The sequence below is a fragment of the Mustela putorius genome, unplaced genomic scaffold, assembly GCF_011764305.1.
Source record: "Mustela putorius furo isolate JIRA1106 unplaced genomic scaffold, ASM1176430v1.1 tig00000166_pilon_pilon_pilon, whole genome shotgun sequence".
NCBI classification, from domain to species: domain Eukaryota; kingdom Metazoa; phylum Chordata; class Mammalia; order Carnivora; family Mustelidae; genus Mustela; species Mustela putorius.
The window spans coordinates 4,861,868-4,886,854 of record NW_025421301.1 but is presented as its reverse complement, the minus strand read 5'-3'; the positions used below and the strand labels follow the sequence as shown (position 1 = coordinate 4,886,854).

General features: G+C 38.0%; 1 protein-coding gene across 3 annotated transcripts in view; it reads right to left on the bottom strand.

The window, feature by feature from the left end:
* CEP162 (centrosomal protein 162) overlaps window positions 1-24,987 on the bottom strand; it is a 101,152-nt gene that overhangs the window by 74,519 nt on the left and 1,646 nt on the right. For all 3 annotated transcript variants that reach the window (XM_045075868.1, XM_004773588.3, XM_004773586.3), the window contains exons 3-6: window positions 13,249-13,363; window positions 9,844-9,990; window positions 9,302-9,485; window positions 7,132-7,196 (exon numbers count right to left, since the gene is read on the bottom strand). In XM_045075868.1, the coding sequence (XP_044931803.1) occupies window positions 7,132-7,196; window positions 9,302-9,485; window positions 9,844-9,990; window positions 13,249-13,363 (511 nt within the window). The remainder of the gene's footprint in view (window positions 1-7,131; window positions 7,197-9,301; window positions 9,486-9,843; window positions 9,991-13,248; window positions 13,364-24,987) is intronic.

Genomic DNA, 24,987 nt, shown 5'->3' with positions numbered 1-24,987 from the left:
TAGACCTAAACAAGACCTAAACAAGACCATAACAACCTAAAACAAGAGAATACTCATACTTCTCAAACGCACATAGAACTTTCTCCAGAACAGATGACATAATGGGTTACAAATTCAGGTTGAGATTATTCCCCACATATTGTCAGACCACAATGCTTTGAAACTGGAACTCAATCGCAAGAAAAAATTTGGAAAAAATTCAAACACTTGGAAACTAAAAGCCATCCTGCTTAAGAATGTTTGGGTCAACCAGGAAATCAAAGAGCTTAAACAATTCATGGAAACCAATTAGAACAAAAACACATCGGTCTAAAACCTATAGGATACTGCAAAGGTGGTCCTATGGGGGAAAGAAATAGCCATCAATGCCTCACTCAAAGAAAAACCCAGAAAAATCCTGAATACACAAACTATCTTTATACCTTAAAGAATGGGAGAAAGAACAACATAAAAGCCTAAGCCAGGCAAGAGAAGAGAAATAATTAATATTAGAGCAGAGATCAATGAATTAGAAACCAGAAATACAGTAGAGAAAATCAATGGAACTATAAGATTGATGAACCACTGGCCAGACTTACCCAAAAGAAAAGAGAAAGCACCTAAATTAATTAATAAAATTATGAATGAGAGGGAAGGGATCTATTTCTAACACCAAGGAAATAGAAACAATTACTAGAAATTATCAACAACTAAATGCCAATAAATTAAGCAACCTGGAAGAAATGGATGCCTTCCTGGAAACCTATAAACCACCAAGACTGAAAAAGGAAGAAACTGACCTGAACAGACCAATAACCAGTAAGGAAATTGAAGCAGTGATCAAAAACCTCCCCAAAAAACAAGAGTCCAGGACTTGATGGATTCCCTGGGGAATTCTACCAACCACTCAAAGAAGATTTAATACCCATTTTCCTAAAGCTGTTTCATAAAATAGAAACGGAAGGAAAATTTCCAAACTCATTCTATGAGGCCAGCTTTACCTTGATTCCCCAAACCAGGCAAAGACTCCATCAAAAAGGAGAATTATAGACCTGTAATATGTAATTATAAACCTGTAGTATGTAATATTAGAGACCTGGTGAATATGAATGCCAAAATTCTCAACAAGATCCTAGCTATTGGATCCAACAGTACATTAAAGGGATTATCCATCATGACTAGGTAGGATTTATCCCTGAGATGCAAAGGTGGTTCAACATTCGCAAATCAATCAATGTGATAGAACACATTAATAAGAGAAGAGACAAGAACCATATGGTCCTTTCAATTGATGCAGAAAAAGCATTTGACAAAATACAGCATCCTTTTGGATTAAAACTCTTCAGAGTATAGGGATAGAGGGAATGTTCCTCAATTTCATAAAAACCATCTATGAAAAGCCCATAGCAAATATTCTCAATGGGGAAAAGCTGAGAGTCTTTCCTTCAAGATCAGGAATATGACAAGCATGCCCACTCTCACCCCTGTTGTTCAACATAGTACTAGAAGTCCTAGCAAAAGCAATCAGACAACAAAGAGAAATAAAAGGTATTCAAATACGCAAAGAAGTAGTTAAACTCTCTCTTTTCACAGATGACCCCCCCCATTACTAGAACTCATACAGCCATTCAGTAATGTGGCAGGATACAAAATCAATGTACAGAAATCAGTTGCTTTCCTATATATTAACAATGTAACTGTAGAAAGATAAATTAGGGAATCAATTCCATTTATAATAGCACCAAAAACCATAAGATACCCTGGAATAAACCAAACCAAAGAGGTAAAGGATCTATAGTCTAGAAACTACAGAACACTTATGAAAGAAATTGAAGAAGGCACAAAAAGATTGAAAAATATTCCGTGCTCATGGACTGGAATAAATTTTGTTCAAATGTCTATGCTGTCCAGAGCAATCTATACTTTCAACACCATCTTGATCAAAATACTAATGGCATTTTTCAAAGTGCTGGAACAAATAATCCTGAAATTTGTATGGGACCAGAAAAGACCCCGAATTGCCAAGGAAATGCTGAAAGAGAAAAACAAAGCTGGAGGCATCATGTTGCCTGATTTCCAACTATATTACAAAGCTGTGATCACCAAGACAGCACGGTATGGCACAAAAACAAACACAAAGACCAGTGGAACAGAGTAGAAAGTCCCCCGCAACTCTATGGTCAAATAATCTTCGACAAAGCAGGAAAAAATATCCAATGGAAAAAAGTCTCTTCATCAAATGGTGCTGGGAAAATTGGACAGCTATATACAGAGGAATGAAACTCAACCATTCTTTTACACCATACACAAAGATAAAACTCTAAATGGATGAAAGACCTCAAGGTGAGACAGGAATCCATCAAAATCCTAGAGGAGAACATAGGCAATAACCTCTCTGACATCGGCCACAGCAACTTCTTCCAAAACACGTCCCCAAAGGCAAGGGAAACAAAAGGGAAAATGAACTTTTGGGATTTCATCAAGATAAAAGCTTCTGCACAGCAAAGGAAACAGTCAACAAAACAAAGAGGCAACCCATGAAATGGGAGAAGATATTTGCAAATGACACTACGTTAAAAGGCTGATATCCAAGATCTATAAAGAATTTCTCAAACTCAACAGCCAAAGAACAGATAATCAAGTTAAAAAAAAAAAAATGGGCAGAAAACATGAACAGACACTTCTCCAAAGAAGACATATGAAAGGCTAACAGAAACATGAAAAAATGCTCAACATCATTAGCCATCAGGGAAATTCAAATCAAAACCACACTGAGATACCACCTTATACCACGTAGAAACTGCCAAGGCAAGAAACAACAAATGTTGGAGAGGTTGTGGAGAAAGGGGAACCCTCTAATACTGTTGGTGGGAATGCAAATTGGTATAGCCACTTTGGAAAAGTGTGGAGGTTCCTCAAAAAGTTAAAAATAGAGCTACCCTAGGGATGCCTGGGTGGCTCAGTTGGTTATGCGGCTGCCTTCAGCTCAGGTCATGATCCCAGGGTCCTGGGATCGAGTCCCCCATCGGGCTCCTTGCTCAGCAGGGAGCCTGCTTCTCCCTCTGCTTCTGCCTGCCTCTCTGTCTGCCTGTGCTCTCTTGTGCTCTCTCCGTCTCTGGCAAATAAATAAATAAAATCTTAAAAAAAAAAAAATAGAGCTACCCTATGACCCAGCAATTGCACTACTGGGTATTTACCCCAAAGATACAGGTGTAGTGAAAAGAAGGGCCATCTGTACCCCAATGTTCACAGCAGCAATGCCCACAATAGCCAAACTGTGGAAGGAGCTGAGATACCCTTCAATAGATGAATGGATAAAGACGATGTGGCACATATATTCCATGGACTATTACTCAGCCATCAGAAAGGATGAATACCCAACATTTGCATCAACATGGATAGAACTAAAGGAGATTATGCTAAATGAAATAAGTCAAGCAGAGAAAGCCAATTATCATATGGTATCACTTATATATGGAACATAAGGAATGTCACGGAGAACATTAGGAAAAGGAAAAGGAAGGGGGAAATGAAGGGGGGGAATCAGAAAGGGAGATTAACCATGAGGGATTGTGGACTCTGGGAAACAAACGGAGGGTTTTAGAGGGGAGGGGAGTGGGGGGGATGGGTTAGTCCTATAATGTGTATTAAGGAGGGCACATATTGCATGGAGCACTGGGTGTTATATGACAAAAATGAATCATGGAACTACATCAAAAACTAATGATGTACTATATGGTGACTAACATAACATAATAAAAAAATTGATTCCCTAATTTATCTTGTATATAATGTGGCTTGTATATAGTGTGTCCTATTTACAAGTGTTAGCAATTACATTTAGTAGTAATAATTGCTTTGGTTAGTATTAGTAGTATTCACTTAGTATTACTGTAACTATAAGTTATAATGAGTTAAAAGTCCTAAATTAGTAAGGCAAAATATTATTTCTGAATGGGAAAATCCTAATGCGCATTTATCAATATTACATTTTGTTAACTGCATTTTGTGACTGAATAGTCAAGAGGCAAAAACTGTAACATACAAATGACCAATCCCTTCTCTAGGAATTTATCATAAATAAACAGGATTTGAAGTAATTAGGAAAAGTCATTGGTAGATACAAACAGAAAGAACACAGATGACAAATGAATGGAAATAAAATAGCATATCAGAGATTTCAGAAACATCAAGGCCAATTAAGTTTATATAAAAATCAAAGAATAAAACCACATTGAGAAGGAGGTTCTCATGTAACAAATCTCAGAGGTAATAATATGCAGGCTCTTCCACATTGTTTTGGAAGACAATGAGAGTATTAATTTGTAATGTTCCAACCATTTTGGGAGGAAGATGTTATTCATTCAAGGTACTATTTCTATTATTATATTCCCTAACTTCATAACTTGAAAATGTTATTTGCATAAATAGAAGTTTTAAAAATTCAGGTAAAGTAAATAAAGGCAATATAAAAGATTTGAATGATAGATTTTGGAGATAGTTTTCATTCTTTGTTGGAAAATTTAGCTGCAATTTTAATTTAAGTATGATGCAACCTATAGGACTTTATCCTCTACGATGCTGGGTTTCAAGAACTTTGTAAATAATGAATAAACTGGACAAAATTTATGAAACAACCATTTACAGACATTGGACAACTGGCTGCACAAAACAGTGATTCCTAAGAAAAGATAAACAAGCGGTGGGTGAATTACCGAAAGGTATACAAATCCAGGAATGTTAAGCAGGGAAGGGGAGATCAGGATAGTCTCACCACGTTAAGGTGATAGAGATAAGAGAGTTCAGAAACGCTAAGGCAATTAGAAGGTACAGGTCAGTAACAGAGGAAACACTTATGTAGAAACAGAATTCTAAAGATCTGCACGGGGTCTCCCTGAGTCTTTGCTGAATACTAAGCCATATTTGTATAGTATGAGCAAATGGAAAGCTACAGGCTAGAAAATTCACAGGCTTCACACAAGGAAGTGAGACTCTGAAGTTCTAACCAGTTTGAGTGGAAAAAATCTTCATTGTTTAGTAGGCTCATTCAGTAGAAACCTCAGAAAGGCTATGCCTTAGTACTAGTGTCAAAACTGAAATTAATTTCAAAAATGAAAGGGTACTTGAGACTTCCCCTAACAAAGCATAAGAAAAGTCTTGGAAGATCAAGCTAGCAAGGGCAATTATCGTCCAGAATAATGCTTAACACTCTTTATAAGAAAAAAAATAAAATCTAGACACTCAACAATACAAAAATCTACAATATCCAACACCCAATAAAAAATCATTAGACTTACAAGAGAAGCAGCATTCCACAAAAGGAGACCCACCCAGAAATGCACAAACATTGGGATCAGCAGAATAAACTAATTTTAAGAACTCTGGGGGACAGGGCGCCTGGATGGCTCAGTGGGTTAAGCCTCTGCCTTCAGCTCAGGTCATGATCCTAGGATCCTGGGATCGAGCCCCACATCGGGCTCTCTGCACAGGGGGGAGCCTGCTTCTTCCTCTCTCTCTGCCTGTCTCTCTGCCTGCTTGTGATCTCTCTCTCTCTGTGTCAAATGAATAAATAAAATCTTAAAAAAAGAAAAAAAAGAACTCTGGGGGATAAAAAAGAACATGAGAAAAGATATCAAAGAAATTAAAAAAAAAAGAAAGAAAGAAAAGGAACTTCTAGATTGAAAAAAAAAAAAAAGACTCAATGAGTTAACAGAAGATCAATGGAAAGAAGAAGAAGTCAGAGTCTTAGAAACCTACAAGACAAAAAGCCATCTAACACAATTGTAATTAGGGTCAGAGGGAAAGGGATGACAGAAATAATACTTGAAGAATTAGTGGACAAACATTTTTCTCAATTTGATGGAAACTATATCCACAGATCAATGATGCTGAACCACCTCCAACTAGGATAAATACAAGAAAAGACACATCAAGATGCACCATCATCAAACTGCCACAAAACCAGGCTAAAAAACCATAGACACTGATTTCTGTGTAAGGGGTCAGCATCCCTAACTCCCATGTCATGCAAGGGTCAACTATTTGGAAAGTTGCTAAGACAGCAGATCTTAAAAGTTTATCTCAAGGAAAAAATGGTGGTTTTTTGGCACTGGTGATAGATGTTAACTAGACTTGTTGTGGTGATTTCACATGTATCAAAGCACTATGTTGTACACCTGAAAATAATACAGTGTTATATATCATCTATACTTCAATTTAAATAATTTTTAAAATTCATTTTAAATAAGAAGTTAAAAAAAAACCTCAAATCGATGCAAAAGAATACAAAAAACTGGGGATTATAAATATGTGGATATTTTCACATGAATATAAATTTTCTATCTTCCTTTAAAAATTTTTAAATAGACTATTAAAAGCAATATTAATTAAAAGATAATAGTAATAATAATACATCACTGGATTTTAAGATACATAGAAAAAATGTAAGACAAAATAGCAAAAAAGGTTGGGGAAGTTTACTGTTTTTAAGACTCATATAAAGTGGTATAATGTTATTTGAAAGTAGAATGTATTCAATAAGATAAAGATGCATGTTATGAATCATAGAGAAACTAAGGAAAAAATATACAACAAAGAGGTTTAACCAAACGAAGGGATAAAATGGAAGGTTATGAATACTCAATACAATAGACCACAGAACAAAATCAATACAACAAACCAACTGTCAATGAATTAAAAACCATACCAATGAATATATTTTTATAAAGGGTAGAAACATTTCAATTAAAAGTCAGAGATTGTTAGATTAGACCAAAAAGCAAAATCTAGCTATATGCTAACTATGAGAAAACTATTTTAAATGAAATAGAAAAACAAAGACACATTAAAAGTCAAAGGTAGAAAAAGAAATATCACTGAACTATGCTTTAGAGATATTGGTCCTGGCTCCACAGATTACTCTAGTCCTTTTCCTGTCTTCCTAATTGGTCTACCACCCACTCCCAACAAATGAGGTAGCAGCACACTTTCAATCATTTCTTAGCAGCTCAGACTGTAACACAGGCAGTTCACTCTACCTGACCAAAGCTCTTTCAAAGATATGATTTTCTTTTTATTTTTCTCCTATCAATGTCTTTATTAATAGTTATATTATCTTTCCAAATAGGTACATTTTTAAACCAATGAAATTACCTGCCAGTTCATGTTTCGATTCATTCTCATGTTTATCTTCACTTAGATCTACATTATCTTGGTTACTGAAAAAAAATTTAATTTAGTATTTAATGTTAATACATTTCCATGTAATCTTTCATGTAATTAAAAAAAAAATCTCTAGCATTATATTTTTCTCCTCTAACAAAAACTAAAAATTTGGAAGTTCTAAAAAAAATGTTTTGAAAATAAAGGATCCTCAAATTGTAGCTATCAAATTCATACAAAGAGGGAAAAAATGCCATATTTCTTAACTTTGGTATACAAAAATATATACAATTTTATACATAAGTGTGTGCATTTACATGTCTCAGGGCCCAGATATCCTTTCTACACTAAAAATTAGAAACTGACTACATGAGACCAGTGAAGTCTTCATGGAGCCAGAAAAAACATCAGGTTCAGCATTTACCTGTTAATAAGCAATTTAATCATGATACAGAGGCTTAATAGGAAACTTAAACCAACAAAAACTCAGAAAAGTAACAAAGGAGACTGAGGAAATTTCAATGATATTGGGTTAGTTCATATACTGCTTTCTTTCAAACCAAGGAATCCACCCTACTTTTTTCAGTCCATCAACCCTGTCTTTAGTGAGATTATCAGCAAATCCAAGAAGCTACAGAACTGTAATAATAATAGCAGCAAACAATATTGTATACACAATGTTATTTAGCACTCTGACTAGCCTGTCCGAAAGCAGAAATATCAGTAGTTAAGAATACTGTTAAGAAATAAAAAAAAGCTAAGAAATATTACAAAGGGGCCAAAACTTGTAGCCAACAAGCTTGTGTATACTTAATCTGTGTTGTTACCATTGGGAGAGGCAATCACTATGGGCCCTGAGTGACCCTGCATGTTCTTGTGGGGTACGCCAAGAACACAAGGCACAAACCCCTCTTTCCTAGGTTATTTCCCAGGATTGTGTTTGCAGAGAGCAACTTTGAGAGATGAGGCAGTATCTCCTTCCAGAAAAGAACCACGCTTATTTCCTCTTACTATAAAAGCAATGGATTAGGGCACCTGGGTGGCTCAGTGGGTTAAGCCTCTGCCCTCTGATCAGGTCATGATCCCGGGGTCCTGGGATTGAGCCTCGCTTCGGGATCTCTGCCCAGCACGGGGCCTGCTCCCCACCCCTCAAACCCCCCGCCTGCCTCTCTGCCTACTTGTGATCTCTCTATCAAATGAATAAATCTTAAAAAAAAAAAAGCAATGGATTCCCCAAGCTTAGAGCTCCTTTCCTGTAAAGCAGCCCACTGCCCATGCAGACAGCCATCATGGACCCTTCACAAGCTTTATGGAGCATGGGGGAACTGATGCAAATGAAGATAAGACTCAGATATGGTTTTTATTGTGAAAAATTAAGTCCTTTGTTTCTGACCCAGGAATCTTGTGTCTATTGTCAGCATCCATAAAATGGCAGGGTAAATCTTTAGCTTACAAACAGGATAAAAATCTGAAACCCTACACAATTCATCCATGGTCTATAAGAAACTCAGCATCCTAAGGAGACCAGGTACTCTAATAACCAGAGGTTATGATTCTCCTCACCCTTAATTTAATTATAGTTTGGTGTTCTTAAAATCTTATTGTAATTTGGCTTCCATTTATAATTTTAAAAGGCCAAAGGTCTACTGTACTTACAGAAGACCAGCTCAGGCAACTAGTAGAGTTTTCACTATAAATGAGGTTTCCTGATAATCATCATTGTCAACTATAAATAAAGGAAGGACAGAGACAAAACCTGTCTTTACTTCCTGGTTCATTCTTTCTTTTCTGTTCTTTTTTCCTCTGATTTTGTAACAGCTAACTGAATTCCCTTATTTACTTCAGCTGTGGGAAATCACTTAAGAAGTTACTTTCCTAGTAAAGTCTTTTTGCAGTGTGCCATTTGTCTCAGCAGCATCACAGGTATGACATTTCAGATATCTGGATGCAGAGTGGGCTCTTAAACACAAATCAACATATTCCATTCACATATAAGGGAAACCATGATCAAAATAATGAACCAAGAAAAGAGATAAAAATAAAATTTAACACTTGTTTGTTACAATATTTACCCACTGAAGCCAATGCATATACTAGTCTTTCAAAAATACAGAAAAATATAGAAGTCATTTAACGATTAGTTGATCTTATTATACATTACCTATGTAAAGCTTTAAATTGTGTAGAATCATTGGAATCCAGTTCCTTATTTAATCTTGAATAGTCAATGGAAGACGTTAAGCCTTCCTCAAGCCTGGCAAAAAATTGCTCTTTTTCTTCTTGTTCTTCTAATGTGTCCAATCCCAATCCAAGAACACTATGATTGAGTTCAGAAACTACTATCTCTAAATGAAAAGGACAAATATATTTTATTAATATGCAGAATTCTGATAATATTAATTTTAATGATGCATTTATTGATATTATTAGTAAAATAAAAAAAAATTTAAAACATACTTTAATCTCTCACCCACCACATATAGACTTGTACTCATAATCAGTATGTAAGGTTATATGGCTTCCCTCAAGATCTAATTCTAAACCTTTCAGGAAAGTATTAAGAACATCTACATGCTTCAGTAAAGGAGGTTCCAAGATACAGGTTAGTTTTTATAAAAATTTTAATTATAGTATAGTTGTTATAGTATTTAATTTAATTAAGCATAGTAATTAATCTGTCAACTCATATCCCTCACATCTTACCATTTGTTTCTAAGCTGTCAATACTTAAGATGGAGGTTCCACTGCTCTGCAGAAACTGAATCCTTTCAGCAGACTCCTCTTCTACTTCCATAATAGGCTGAGAAGGCTTCTTTGCTTTCAGATAGCTTACATTTGTTTCAAGCAGTCCTAGGGATAGGATTTAAGATATAGCTGGATACTTATGTTCAGAAAACTGTTCTGACCACTATGTATTAACCAATAATGCTATTGTACTAGCTTTTCCCCCCATTATGCTAATTTTGTGGACAGTAGCTCTAAAATAAATCTGGTCTATTAAATAAGAATCCATCAGACCTAAAATTCACAAAAGAAAAATAACACTACTATTTATTTGTGCTGTATCTTAGTCAACAATCTCAGAAGTTTACATGAAACAAAATTTTAAAAATTACTTTGAAGCACAATTATTTAACACAGTACACCATGCCACTTTAAAGAGTATCTTCTGCCTTACGTGAAGGAAGAATAGAAAATCACCAGGTGAACTAGAAAAGGGAGACAACCCCAGGTAGGATGAAGACAAGGTACAATGGGTCAGTGATGGGAGGGGAGGCCACACTGGAGGATGCAAAAAGGCCAGTGAGGTTGAATTTAGAGAATGAGGGTGAGTCCAGGTGGAAATGAGCCCAGAGAAGGAGTCGATGGTCAGATACTCATAGCCACAGAAAGTGTTTTTCTCTTTATGCCAAAAATACCGGAAAACACTGAAACAGCTATGCAATATTCAAAATTTGTCATAGTAGCATACATTTGTTATAAAAAAGTGAAAAACGGAAAAGTTAAATTTTCACTATGTGATATATACTAAGGTTAGAAGAGTATCGCTTTTGCTTAGAAGGAAGTCTTGTTAAGAAGTCACAAATTCTGAACTGGCGGGGATTACCCTAAGTGAAATAAGTCAAGCATTGAAAGATAATCATCATATGGTTTCACTCATATGTAGGACATAAGACACAGCTCAGAGGATCACAGGGGAAGGGAGGGAAAAATGAATGGGAAGTCATCAGAGAAGGAGCCAAACCATGAGAGATTCTTTTCTCTGGGAAACACACTAAGGGTTGTAGAAAGGGAGGTGGGTGGGCGGATGGCGTAGCTGGGTGATGGGCATTAAGGAGGGCACGTGATGTGATGAACACTGGGTGTTATACACAACTAATGAATCACTGAACACTACACCGAAAACTAATGATGTAATATCGGCTAATTGAATTTAAATTAAAAAGAACAAAAAAAGAAGTCCCAAGTTCTGACTTCAGTTTCCTAATTAGTGTCCTCTCAGAAAGGATTCAGAATCTGTTTTTATGGCTTTGTGTGAATAATGGTTTTATAGATAAAATAATAACTTCCCCAGTTGCATAAAATCAAGAGATGTTATCTATAGACACCTCAAATACAGAAGTGCACACCATGGTTGGGGTGCTGTTATGGTACCTATGAGGGTCTCACTCTGGCTCTGAAGCTGGACTCAGGGATGTGACCCACACTAACTGAGCTTACAAAAGACTAATGACCAAAACCAAGATCCAATTTAGTTATTCATAATGAAGAGTATGACCAGTAGAAGGATTAGATTGTTTCATCCTCTAGGCAGATGTTTTATCCTTACAGCAAATGAAAGAGTAAACTGTAAGGCTAAAGTAGCTCAATGTTGATGTTTAATGGTATCTAAGATTGGTAATGCACTCCTCTCCGCAAGAGGGTGTTTAATTCCCCCTCAGAAGTTTCTACACTCTTCATGGCAGGAATCCTCTCTTGTCTGTATACTAGTGCCTAGTATGCACAACCTAACATGAACCAGGGACCAGGCTATGTCCTTGGGTGGAGAAACTCTCTCCTCAGTATTTAAATGGTTACTGTCAAAGTTTGCTTTTTAAATACCCTTCTTGGAATCTTTTACTCATCAAATCCACTCTGACTGATAAATTCTTTCTTAAAAATTGATACCTTTAGTCAGGTTACATTCAAATGTTGGTCCTAGTCCTTCCCTTTGGGATGAGTATGCACATTCTAGCTCTGATTCATGACTTTCAAGAAAGAGATTTTAATGCTAATGAAGTCTCAAATCTTTGTAAACAATTCCAATAGTACTTCATCATATAATATTCTTTTCAAGCACCAACAGGTAAAAGATTCTAAAAACAAATTCTTTACATTCATTTCCACAACTTCGCAGCCATAAACTTTAGCACTGTTATGTGGTTGGGGGATTTGTGAAAAAAGATACTGAATTTTTCAAGAAGGCAATTCTTATGGTTTTAACAGAGAAACAACTCCCAAATTTACTCTAATGTTCATTTATTAAATACATTTATTATATATTTACTGTTGGAGTCAGGGGATACAAACAAAAAGAAGTATTTCCTGCCCTCACAAAGCTCCCAACCTCATAAACAGCCCTGCAGGTAATGACTATCAGCACAGTGTGTACGTGGTATTAAGGTGTTTTGAAATTAAAACAAAGGAGAAAATAGTTATGCTGAAAAGGGAGCTGGAAGAGTTAGGGAAGAAGGATGAGAAAAGACAGTCCAGTGGTGAGAAAGCATACACTAATGCAGAGACAGAGTCAATGATGTTTCTAGGAGGTAGGGAATAACTGAGTATGGCTGGGGCACAGGAAGCTAGAAAGGAGGGTCCTAATCAGAAGATGATGCAGAGCCTCAGCTGTCACATTAAGGAACCTGGGCTTAATTTCACGGAGAAAAACAAAAGCTTTGGGGCAAATCTCCCCATCCCCACAAGGATATAGAAATCCTCTAAGTTTACAAAATGCTGCTTAATGGTCTATAAATAGTAAAGCAGTACAAACACAGGTTAACAGAAGTAGTCTGGGGTTCCTTGCGGCAATATCATATACAGCAGGTATACCAAAGCAAACACTCCAGAGACTCGTCTTCCATTTGTAAAGATGTGACTAAGAACAGTTTTGAGAAAGGTATACACATATGTCAGGCAGGTTCATTAATGAGTTCTTTACCATTAAGGCAATAAATTCCTCTTGTTACTACTATTATAAACAGACTGTGATAGCAAAAATCTAAAGATCTGTTAAAATCTTTCTAATGACATTAATACACTGTCAGACTTTTTATTAAGTCATCTTAAATCAATTTACCTTTATACATGACAATATAGAAATACATGTGTATTACTTTTCATCTTGAGTAGATATAAAATTATCCAATGTAATATAACCTGATAATGCAGAAACATCACAGATTCTCAATTATGTAACATTTTATATGAAAATTCAAACTTCAAAAAGTCACGCTACTAGTATTATTTTCTTTATATACATACAGTCCAAAGGCAAAATCCTAGAATTAAAAGTCTTGACTGACCCCTTGTGGTCAAATAATTTGGAATAAAAAAATTGGCAATATTTACCACCATCTTCAAAATCATCTTCAGTTATCCACCATGGCACTGCATCCTTCTTTTTCACTTCTCTTTTAGGTTGTCTAGGTGTTTTGTTTGAATTGTCAAAAGAATCATCTGAAAGCTAAATCAGATATGAGCTACTGAATTAAAATTCGAGAATCCCAGATTCATCACTAAAAATGTTTCTTTTAGTTCTTTCAAAGTTCAGCTATCATGAACATAAATAATATGTTAGTGATAATGTATAAATTGGTATTTTCAGAGATAATGTATAAATTGGTATTTTTAAACATATGTGGCTAAAATAACTTAAAAATTAAGTATACATCTTTGAACATCAATTTCATAACCAGAGTTAAATAAGTAAACTAACCAGGGAGAAAACATCAACAATAACAATAAAGAAAGAAAACTTATCAAGAAACTTGATCAAGAAGGGGAAAAAAAGAAGTATGCAATCCTCTCTCCTAGACATTCTCTAGGGTCTAAGAAGAAATAATGATTGAGCAAAGTAAGCTAGCATCACTCTCAAAAGAGCACAAAATTCTAAAATCAGATGAACCGAGTTTCAAGTGTTTACCAAAAAAATTAGCATTTTGTCACAATGGATAATAGACTTTTAAACTTTTATTTGTCCTTTTCTACTCTTTAGCTCCAAATTTCAGTACAATCCTAAATCCACTACTCTAACCCTAACTGACCCACCAACACCACCACCACTCTCAGTCAGTAACCTGGCCTCTCTCTTCAGTGAGAAAATAAAGACCTTCAGTCAAAAACCACCCTCTTTTCCCTCACTCCACCATTACGTTCACCTGTAAAGACACTGCCTTCCTCTCAGAAAAGAAATTCTTTCCTCCACGCGAAGGAGAACTTGTAGAGGGGTCAATCACTTCCCACCTTTCTAGGTTCTAGAACCTAGGTCATCCCATGTCATCTCCGTATCTGCACTCCCTCCTCTCTCCCATCCCTTCTTCCCCCAGGTCAAAACCTGCCATCTCTGTACCATCAGGCCCTAGCACAACTATGGAATGGAAGAATGAACGTTCAGGTCTACTCTACTTTTTTTTAAAAAAGCAAAGCAAAACAAAACATACAAGATCATTATTCCTACCTCCCCTTGATTCTACCTATTACTTTTCTTTTACATACCAATTTCTTGAGTATACTGTTCAACCCTTTAAAATGTGGTTCCCATCCCAAACAGCTCTCCTTTAGGTTCCAAAAGCCTCCTAAACACCACAAATAAAGGACCACTGCCAGTCATCTTCCCTGATCACATTATGGAATTTGATACTGGTGACCAACTCTTCCTGAAACTCTCTTTGATTTCACAGCATCATTTCCTCCAAGTTATACTTCAGCTCTGTGGCCTTTTCTACCCATCTGTTTTAATAGGTCTTGGTTCTTTTGCCCATTTCTTTACCCTAGACTTCCCCAGGACTCTGTGCTTGTCTATTTTATCCTCACTCTGCACCCTTTTCCTGAAGAAACCAACATTTATTCCATAGCTGCTATAAAGCAGGATGAAGCCCTCTATGCAATTCAATCAAGATTTATTGATGGGGAAACAAGCTCAGAGAGATTAAGAAACTTGCCCCACCACTCGGCTACTGTTAGTGTTATAAGACCTGGGATTCAAACCCAGATCTGAGAACACCTGTCTACTTTCCACTATACTATATAGTTCCCCAACTGAGACAATGTTGCCAAGATGCCCTTCTAAACTTCCAAGATGACTAGGACAAATTTCTACCTACCAACCATTCAACTCTATCTCAATGACTTAAGACAATGTCAATTTTAAAATGTTCAAAAAGAATTCATTGTCCTACCTGACAATCAGGCAGGAAGAGGAGGTAAAGGGAAGAAAAAGTATTCTTTATCTGAATTTTAGCTCCATCGCTTTCCACTCAAGTCTCTAAACTTGGGTCATCATCTTGAAATGTTCCATTTCTCTCTCCTCCCTATATCTCACCATTCACCAAATTCTAACAATCTGCCTCAGACTCAGTCTATTCCTCTGAAGCCCCATGGCCAGATAAGAATATGGAGGGATCTAGGTTTTGGGGCCAGACAGGTCGGAGTTCAAATTTCAACTTTAAAATATACTAGCTGTTGCTTAGGGAAAATTATCCTCTCTTTTCAGTTTACTCATCTGTTAAAAAAATATGCTATTTCTTCGCATGTTTAACACATGCTATGTTACTTTGCTCAATCATTATTTCTTCTTATATCCTAGAGTATGTCTAAGAGAGGATTGCATACCTCTTTTATCCTCCTTCTTGATCAAGTTATAGTACCACTGACCTTGCAAGCTTGTGACAAAGGTCAGAAAATGAAATGCAGCGTGTTCACTCTACTATCTAATACATAGTAGGTGTTTTCACTTTTGATAATCTTCACACTGCTTTCCAGATTTCTATCATTAAAAACAAAACACAAAAGCTGGTCCCCAGAGAATAACGTGCTGGTGAGCATATGGAGAAACTGGAATCCTAATATACTAATACACAGCTGGTGGGAATGGAAAATGGCACAGCTACTTTAGAAACCAGTGGCTATTCTTCTAAAGGTTAAACACAGAGTTACCATATGACCCACCATTTCCACTACTAGGTATACACACAATAGAAATGAAAACAAACATCCACACAAGAACTTGTACATGACATTTCATAGCAGCATTATTTATAAATGTCAAAAAGTGAAAAGAACTCACAAGTTCATCAACTGTTGTGTGGATAGACAAACAAAATGTGGTAAACCCATACAATGGAACGCTACTCAGATATAAAAAGCAATTAAATACTGATACATGCTACCACACGGATGAACCTTGTTTCAATTATCCTGAATGGGAAGAAACCAGTCACAAAAGACCACATATTGTATGATTCCATGTTTATGAAATGTCTATAATAAGCATATATTCAGAGACAGAAAGTAGTTTAGTGGTGCTGAAGGCTGGAGAAGAGGGTAATTGCTAACGGGTACAGGGTTTCTTTTGAGGACAATAAAAATGTTCTCAAAGTGATTGTGATCTCAAAGTTGCATTGCTGTGAACAAACTAAAAACCATGAACTTTACACCTCACATTTTTTTTTTTTTTTAAGTAGGCTCCACGCTGGGCCTTCCGCCTCACCCCCAACACGGGATTCGAACTCATAAACCTGAGATCAAGACCTGAACTGAGATCAAACATCAGATGCTTAACCAACTAAGCCACCCAGGCACCCCTGAATTGTACACTTCAAATCAGTGAATTGTGTGGTGTATGATAACTCAATAAAGCTTTAGGGGAAAAAAAGCTTACCCCACCAATATCCTTGTAAACAAAGATATGTAAGACATATCATTGAACAAATTATTTGAAAAATAACTTAGCAAAATGACTAAAGAAGTTAGCATGACTCTAAAATAGTGGTTTTCATTATTTAAAAAAAAAAAAAAAACAAGATGCTGCCTTATCTGAATCTCTAGCATGAGATAAATTCTTTTATAGTTGAGGCTAAATATGAGAGAAAGAGTGGGAGGGAGGGATTGTGTTGAAGGGGAGGTAAATGAGGGGCGGAAGAAAAAAAAATTGGCCTGTACTTGTTTTTTACCTTTTATAGTGAAAATACTTCCTATAAAGTTTATTTTCAAAATGTACCCATATTTGAAATTAAAAAATCAGTTTTCAAATGGGAAGTGAAATTCTTAACCTCAGTGTCTATTATATCCAGACAATCCTTAGATGCTTTTTAAAATCCTTACAACAATCCTACAAAGTAAGCATTATTTTTCCCTGTTAATGAAACTGAGGTTTTCTACTACATCATACATCTAACTCCCTTTATGAACAAGAATGTTAGTGTAATTGTTTAAAATGTGACTCTCCTGAACACTATATAAATAGGCTCTGTGAGGCCTATTTACATAAATACATAGGATATAGTGCCCTCTAATTTATTCATTCAGCAAGTATTTATTAAGCATCTATTAGGTACTGCAGGTATCATAATCAACATAGAGCTGTCACATCACGAATCATACATTCTTACAATGGGAGGCAGAAAACAGACCTACACAGGGAAAATAATGAATGGTGCCGAGTGCTACACAGAGAATACAATACATGGTACACAAAGAAGTCATTTGCTGGTTACATTTTTATTCAATAAACAGAAAAAAAAAACACCTTTCTGTGGTAGTGATATTTAGGATGAGATCTTTAATGATCAGGTGACGAACAGATGGCAGCTGTGAACAGGGAGATGTATTCTGGAACAGGATAGATATATTCTGGAGAAGAGTTGATAGAGCTTGGTGATGGACTTGTGAAAATGAATACAAGAAATCTCACTATTTAAAACACAACTGGGAGGTGAGCAGGGGAGCTCTCATACCCTATCAATTTGTCATCAACTGCAGACTCCAACAAAGAAGAGTGTCTTGCATTTTCCAACAGCAAGAAGCCTACTTTACTACCCCAGCAGGAGGAAGGAAGGTTTTTCTTCGTGCCTGGCAATAGTTCTACCAATGAGAAACCATCACCACCCCGAACTCTTGCTTTCCTCCAACAGAATTTCATTCAAAGAAGACCCTCCTAACCTCCTCCTTTTCTCTATAAAATAATGTTCCTCTCCTTTGATCACAGGTCTTGCCTAGGGTTTTGCCATAGTTGCGTGTCCCAAACTGCAATTCTTTTGCCATTCCCAAATAAATGGTAAAACAACTGGCTGTTTTTTTGAGGTCGACATTACTTGGGTGATCAGAAGGGGATCTAGGGAAGACTCCAAAAACTCTGAGGCCAGTGGTCGAACAGGTAGGTGCCTGTACCCACCGAGGCCAGCGAATTCACTGCTTTCTGAGCTTGGAGTTTGAAGGTAAATCTTTCCTGGATCCAAGCTCTGCTCTCTTTGTGTTTTGAGTTCTCTGGCTTTACTCAGAATCTTTTTAAAAGCTTTATATATATTCTTTCTATTTTTGTGAAGGCTTTGGTCATCCTGGTGAGTGCTCATGTGTTTTTCTGAACTTCTGGTATTAACTAACAGGACGCTAATCTCAAACTCTCTCAGGTCAGCCCTCCCCCTGGGACCCTGGAGGGCTGTATTCCTTCTCCTGCACACTGCTGATGAAGTAGATCAACTTGGCTAAATTTAGAATTTCAATGACGACCATGGGGGGGGCTTCTGATCTCCTCAAACTTACTTTTCTCAAAACCAAATTAGAAGACCATACCTCTAAAATTAAACAAACTGAATGAAATGCCTGTTTTAACTGGTACTTGGAGGCTTCCAAACAAATTTAGGACTCCAAAATTGTCTCTCTGCAAAATACCATTGCTAAATTATCTGAGGCTACTAAACAACTTCGAGAAGTCAAAAGGGCTTCTGAGTCCTCTCTCCCTCCTGGGTATTCCTCTCCTCAGGACACACAGCAGGATCAGGCCGCTCCCTGGCTGCTACCTTCCTACTTCCCCACAGCACCACCCCCAGCCTCTCCCTACCCTTTCATTCCTCAGTCTAATCTTCTCTCTGAATGTCCCTTCTTCCCTTAACCTCTCTGATCTCCCTCCCTCTGAACCTATCAGACCTGCCCCTTTAAAGTTAAGCCCTCTAAGGATCCACACTCCTGGACCAAAGCTGAACTACAGGCTACAGTCAAAAACTTTCCCAAAGTTATTTAGGATCCTCATAGATAGATTTGCTGAGGAATTTAGCACAGTTATTCAAACTTATCGACTAAGGTTTCTCAGATTTTATATTAGTTCAGATGCTTGTTGGGGAGGGCCAGGCCTAACTCTGGATGAAACTGGTTTGACAGAAAAGTCCTGAAAGAGATTCAGAAAAATCTCTGACTTTTGGCGGGAGGCTGAACACTCGCTAGAAGTCTTCACAGAACAATGACAAAATCTGTTCCTAAGCCTGATCATTCAGGCTTGCACACAAGAAAACCTGATGAACCGGTTTATGATTATTAAAACTGACTTCAGATTATTTTTAAGAAAAACCCCAGTCTTCCTTTAGATGTCAAATCCACACAAGTAGCCTTTACTCCCATGTTCATTAACTGGCTAAACCACATCTTTCCCTTCAAGTTAAAAGGATGGGGATGAATGGGAAACTAGGTCTGCCCCAGATTTAGTTAATATAGCGAACCTCAGCTGGCTCACACCCTAGATGACTCTAATAAAAGTAACACCGCTAAAATCCTTAATTTTCATCTACAACAAATGGAGGCCCCTAAACAAACCCCAAACCCTCCTGGATGTCTGCCATTGTTGCAAAAAACCAGGACACTGGAAAAAAGACTTATAAACTTAAGTGCTCTAACCCATCTTTCCTATGGTTTCCTAATCCCCAATGACTGGGCTCTGAGAACTACAGGGGCTTGTCCCAAGTCTCAGTCGGGTTACAGAAATAACCCTCCATATTGGGAATGAATTTCTGTCTGTCCTCACCACCACTGGAGTGACACTCTCACTGCGCAATGCCACCACTATAAAGCAGCTCCTGCCTTAGAGAAGCAAAACCGTTCAAACAGTGAGGTTCCAGTCTCTACATCTACCCCCTTTTGTTTAGGCCCTTTAAGAGATATTCAACCTTTTTCCTTAATTCTTTCACACAGTTCACTTACTGGGCTGAGATTTCTTAGAAAAAATATCACGCTGAATTTCTTTTTTCAAAAAGAGGGAAGTAATTCTAGAATTTGATAGAAGCAACCAAAATAGCAACCAAGAGATCCTTCAACATCTCTTACTTGCTCTGTCTCTGACAGTACTGGAGCTAATTCTAAGGACACTAACCATCTGTCCTTGTTGGATCAGTTACCATCCTCCTTATGGATAAAATCCTCAACTGATTTTTGGCAGAATACACAAAGCACCTCCTACTAAGATTCAAATAGACCCCTCAAAATATCTCCCTAGAATTAATTAATACCATATCAAGAAAGAAGCCCTTCAAGGCATCAAGTCCATAATAGAAGAGGATAAGGCTCAGGGACTCATTATCACCTGCACAAGTCCTTGTAACTCCCCTATTTACCTGTAAGAAAACCCAGTAGCTGAGATTAGAAGTTTGTCCAGGACTTATGAGCAATAAGTAACATTATCTTCTGGCACACTCTTGTTTCTAACCTCAGTATGCTACCAGCTTCTATTCCTACTGAAAGCAAGGTTTTCACTGTTACTGATCTTTGTGGTGCATTTCTTAGTTTTCCAGTTGATAAGGCTAGCCAGTATCTTTTTTGCTTAACTTGGGAAAGAAAACAAAACATTTGAAAGTAATGCCCCAGGGTTTTACTAAGAGTCTTACTTCTTCCAAACCCTAAAAGCTGACTTAGATGATATAAAGTTTTCTGGAGGACCTACCATGCTTGTTAAAGATGTAGATGACTTGCTTCTCTCATCCCTTTCCCAAGCCTCTTCCCAGGAGAACAGCATGTAGCTGTTAAAACTTTTTGCCTTAAGGAGACAAAAAGTTTCCAGGGAAAAATTGCAGTTTGCTCAAACTCAGATTCAATATTTAAGGCATCTGATCTTGGAATGCGGGTTTGTTTGTTCACACATTTATTTATTTTTTAAGTAGGCCCCACAGCTAGCATTGATCCCAATGCAGGGCTTGTACCACAACCCTGAGATCAGGACCTGAGCCAAGATCAAGAGTTGCTCAACTGACTGAGCCACTCAGGCACCCCAGAACAGGGGTTGATTTAGATACAGTTGGGCTTTGCGGTATGTTGAACTTCCCCAAACCTAAAACAAAGTGCCAATTACAAGGTTTTCTCAGGGTAGGGAACTGCAGTCAAAAACTAGACTCCAAACGTCTTTTGTATCACCCAACAAACCTGACCCTATTACTTGGGAAGATCAGGATGACATAGCCTTTGGGGCCTTAAAGAAAATAGCTCCTCTTTCTCCTTTCTGTATATGAAAAGGAAGGCAATGCCCTTGGAGAACTCACCCCAAAATGAGGAAACTGTTATGGACCCACAAGATAGTAGAGCCACCGGCTGGGTCCTACGGCACAGGGACAGCCCCTGCCTCAGAGCCATTCTTGCCACTGCCCTTTCGGATAAGACCACTAAAGAAATAGTAACAGGATTCCCTTGAACCAGCCCACCCATGACGATTTACAGATAACTCTAACCAATGTAGATTTGTCAGTTTACTGATGGGTTTTATTTAAAGGACAAAAATGGTACTGTTTTGGGTATGCAATTGCAAACTCCTTTTGAAATCATCCAGGCAGCACCTTTCCCTTTGGCTACTTTGACCCAACAAGCTGAATTATATGTTCCTGCTCCGTCGTGTACCTTTGCCAAGGGTAAAACTGCAAACATCTATACTGACAGTCAGTATGTCCTTTGGGCAGCTCATGACTTTGGAATGTTATGGAAACAGCAAGGTTTCCTTACTTCTAATGGGAATAAAACTACAAATGACTTATGTACACAATTTACTAGATGTCAAACGTTTGTCAACTGTCCTGGCTATTACTAAGACCCCTGTGCATTCCAGACTTGACTCCCTGGAAGCCAAAGGAAACTACCATGTTGATGTTTCCATTAAAAACGCTGCTTTTAAAGGAACCAATAACCAAACCTCTGTCATGGTCCAAAGGGATATTGCCTCAAATGATAATCTAGAAAAACTGACAAAAAATGTCCAATAATTGGCCCCAGAGAAGGAAAAACAATATTGGAAATCAAATAATTGTTGGTTTGATAAGAAGAGAGAACTCTACCTTGAGACAAATAATAATCCAGTCCTGCCAGAGTCTCAAAAATCTCATTATTAACGACCACACATACATTAATTATTGCCCTACTGATAGGATGACAGCCTTAATCAATGCTGATAGAGAAATATTAATAAGGCCACAGAGTGCCTACTTTGCTTGCCCCACCTGTCTAAAATACAATTCGGGAAACCCATCCACACCACCTCCTGGCATTTTAAATTGCCTAATGGACCATTCAAAGTTGGGCAAATGGATTTATTCAGCTCTCTGCCTTGAGGATATGTTTTTGTCTTGGTTTGTTTTCTCACCGATCTGAAACTTCCCCTGCAGATAGGGTACAGTCTTACCTGTAGCTAAAATCCTATTAGGAAAGATTATTCCTGCCTGAGGAAGCCCTCTCAAGCTTCACAGTGATCAGGGAACGGTCAAGTTCACAGATAAGGTCTATGCTGTTTGGCCAGTTCTACAGCACTATCGCTGTGCTTACCACCTTCAATCCTCACGGCTAGTCACACCAAAAGGACCATTAAGACTCAACTGGCAAAATTTGTGGCGACCCCTCAAGTAACAGGGTGAAAAGCCTGGCCAAAATTGGGTCCTGCTAGTAATGAGCTGCCCAAGCGAGCACACGATTGGGGCCTTCTAAGTCTGAGATCCACCTCCCACTGTAACTCATTAACTCTTACATGCTTTGAGACACTCACAGGGCGCCAGATGCACCTGGCTCTTGCCTCATATGATCCACAGCTGATAAAAGGAGATCTACTCTGGTATTATAAAGGCCTCATTGCTTATGTTGAGAACAACCATGCTTTAGTAGATCTTCACAGCACTCTCCCGGGAGACAAAGGCCTTAAGCATCCCATCTTGCAACCCAGAGATTTTATCTACTACAAACACACTTCAAAAAGTTCTCTCTTGGGGCGCCTGGGTGGCTCAGTGGGTTAAAGCCTCTGCCTTCGGCTTGGGTCGTGATCCCAGGGTCCTGGGATCGAGCCCCACATCAAGCTCTCTGCTCAGCGGGGAGCCTGCTTCCCTCCTCTCTCTCTGCCTGCCTCTCTGCCTACTTGTGATCTCTCTCTCTCTCTGTCAAATAAATAAATAAACTAATTAAAAAAAAAAGTTCTCTCTTCAGTCTTGTGGGAGGGGCCCTACCAGGTACTGTTTACCAATCCTCGTGCCACCACATTTCAAGAAACACACTCCTGGACTCACACGTCACATCTAAAGAAAGCACTAACCCAGACTGGACCTGCACACCAACTGGTGACCTGGTGGTTTCCAGGAATGAAAGCAGACATCTGATAAAGACCACTTTCCCAAAAGGACTGGACCAGGCTTATTGTTTGTTTCTCTTCTATGACAGATAAAGCTCTTACTGCATTTACCAGCTGCTGCAAAAGGGGGAATCTCTCTGACTGTGGGATCTGCCACCAAAAACCTCAGTCTGTCCAGAGCAATAGTGATCCTTTACTTTACCCTACCAGTAATTTTGCTGGACGCCCAATTGACACTGCATGCCTAAGCTGTTGCCTGGGTCTGTTTTATAAAGTTAGAATATTAAATCCACACATACTTGTTCCCTGCCTCAATTCAACCCAACCCTAGGTGGGAGAAACAAGATGTCTTGAATACGTGCGTAAAACACACTGTGGAAGAGCTGATGTAAGTTGGACCATTTGTAAGCAGGCTGTTGTACCCATATATTTAGAAGACTTTTAGTATGTTGAAACATGGTATTTGAGCCTTGGCTGAATGATGGTAATGCCTCTATACCGACAAATGGGTTCATAAATACTAATACTTATAAGGGAGCCCTGTGTGTAGCTCCCGGCTACTCCGCTGTATGTGGAGGTTTTGGTAATGTCCCCTATGCTCGGGCATTTAATTCATCGCCTTGAGAGCTGAAGGATAAAAGGACAATGTGCTCTTGCTGTATTGACTCTTCTACTTTTGCTTCATAACAAACTACCAGCTTCCTACTGGTCTACTTCACTAAACCTTCATAAGCATCTTAAACGAGAACCTCCAGAAGGCATACACAACTCCAGCTTTGCCTCCAAGGAGAGAGCCTTTCTCCCTTCAGAGTAAGTACTAACAGACACAGCTAGAAGAGCTGGTTCAATTCTACAGCCAAAGCAATAGCAATGCAACAATGATTATTCAACTTGCTGGCTGAAGTAGTTTTGGACAATCTTATAGCTCTGCCTGCTGAGCAAGGAGGCCTCTGTGTGATAGCAGACACCACTTACTGCACATAGATAAACTCTTCTGAAAAGTAGAAACTCAACTGCACAAAATTAAGGGACAAGCACATCGACTACAACAAATTTCACATGACTTTCAATGGTCTTTTGTTCAGTTGGCTTTCTTCAGGCCAGAATCATGGTTTAGAGCCATCATACAATTTGGAACTGTCATGCTGCTTTTACTTTTCTTGTATAATAATTTTCAAGTTTTGCATCTGTTGCTTGTCACACGGATGCTAGCTTAACACTTCAAGATGATCTCCAATGCGTACGACCTCAACAAGATATAGACTTTTTGGAAGGGGAATGCATAAGAATTTCCTTTCTTAAGCTTCTTTGTTACTCAAACATGGTTCAAAATGGGTTCTAACTGCTATGCACTTTCTGACATGGGATCTGACATCCAGGAAAGCTGTTTCCTGGCACTGAGACACAGATGACCCAACTCTTGGTCAGCAATGCTTGGGAGGAAAGATTTGGATCAAAACAGAAATATGAAAACAAAATGAAAGGAACTACATTTAAAATACAAATAGGTGGCCAGAAGGGGGAGCTCTCATACCTTATCTATCAACTCATCCTCAATTGCAGAACCCAGTAACAGGTGGGACCTGCATTTTCCAGCAGCGGGAAGAATGAATTTCTCCAAGCTAAGCAACTAGCTTAGCCAATACGAAAATACCACAACTCCGCCAATGAGAAACTGTGACCACCCTGAACTCTCTTTCCAACACACTTCCTTCAAAGAAGCCCCTCCCAACTTG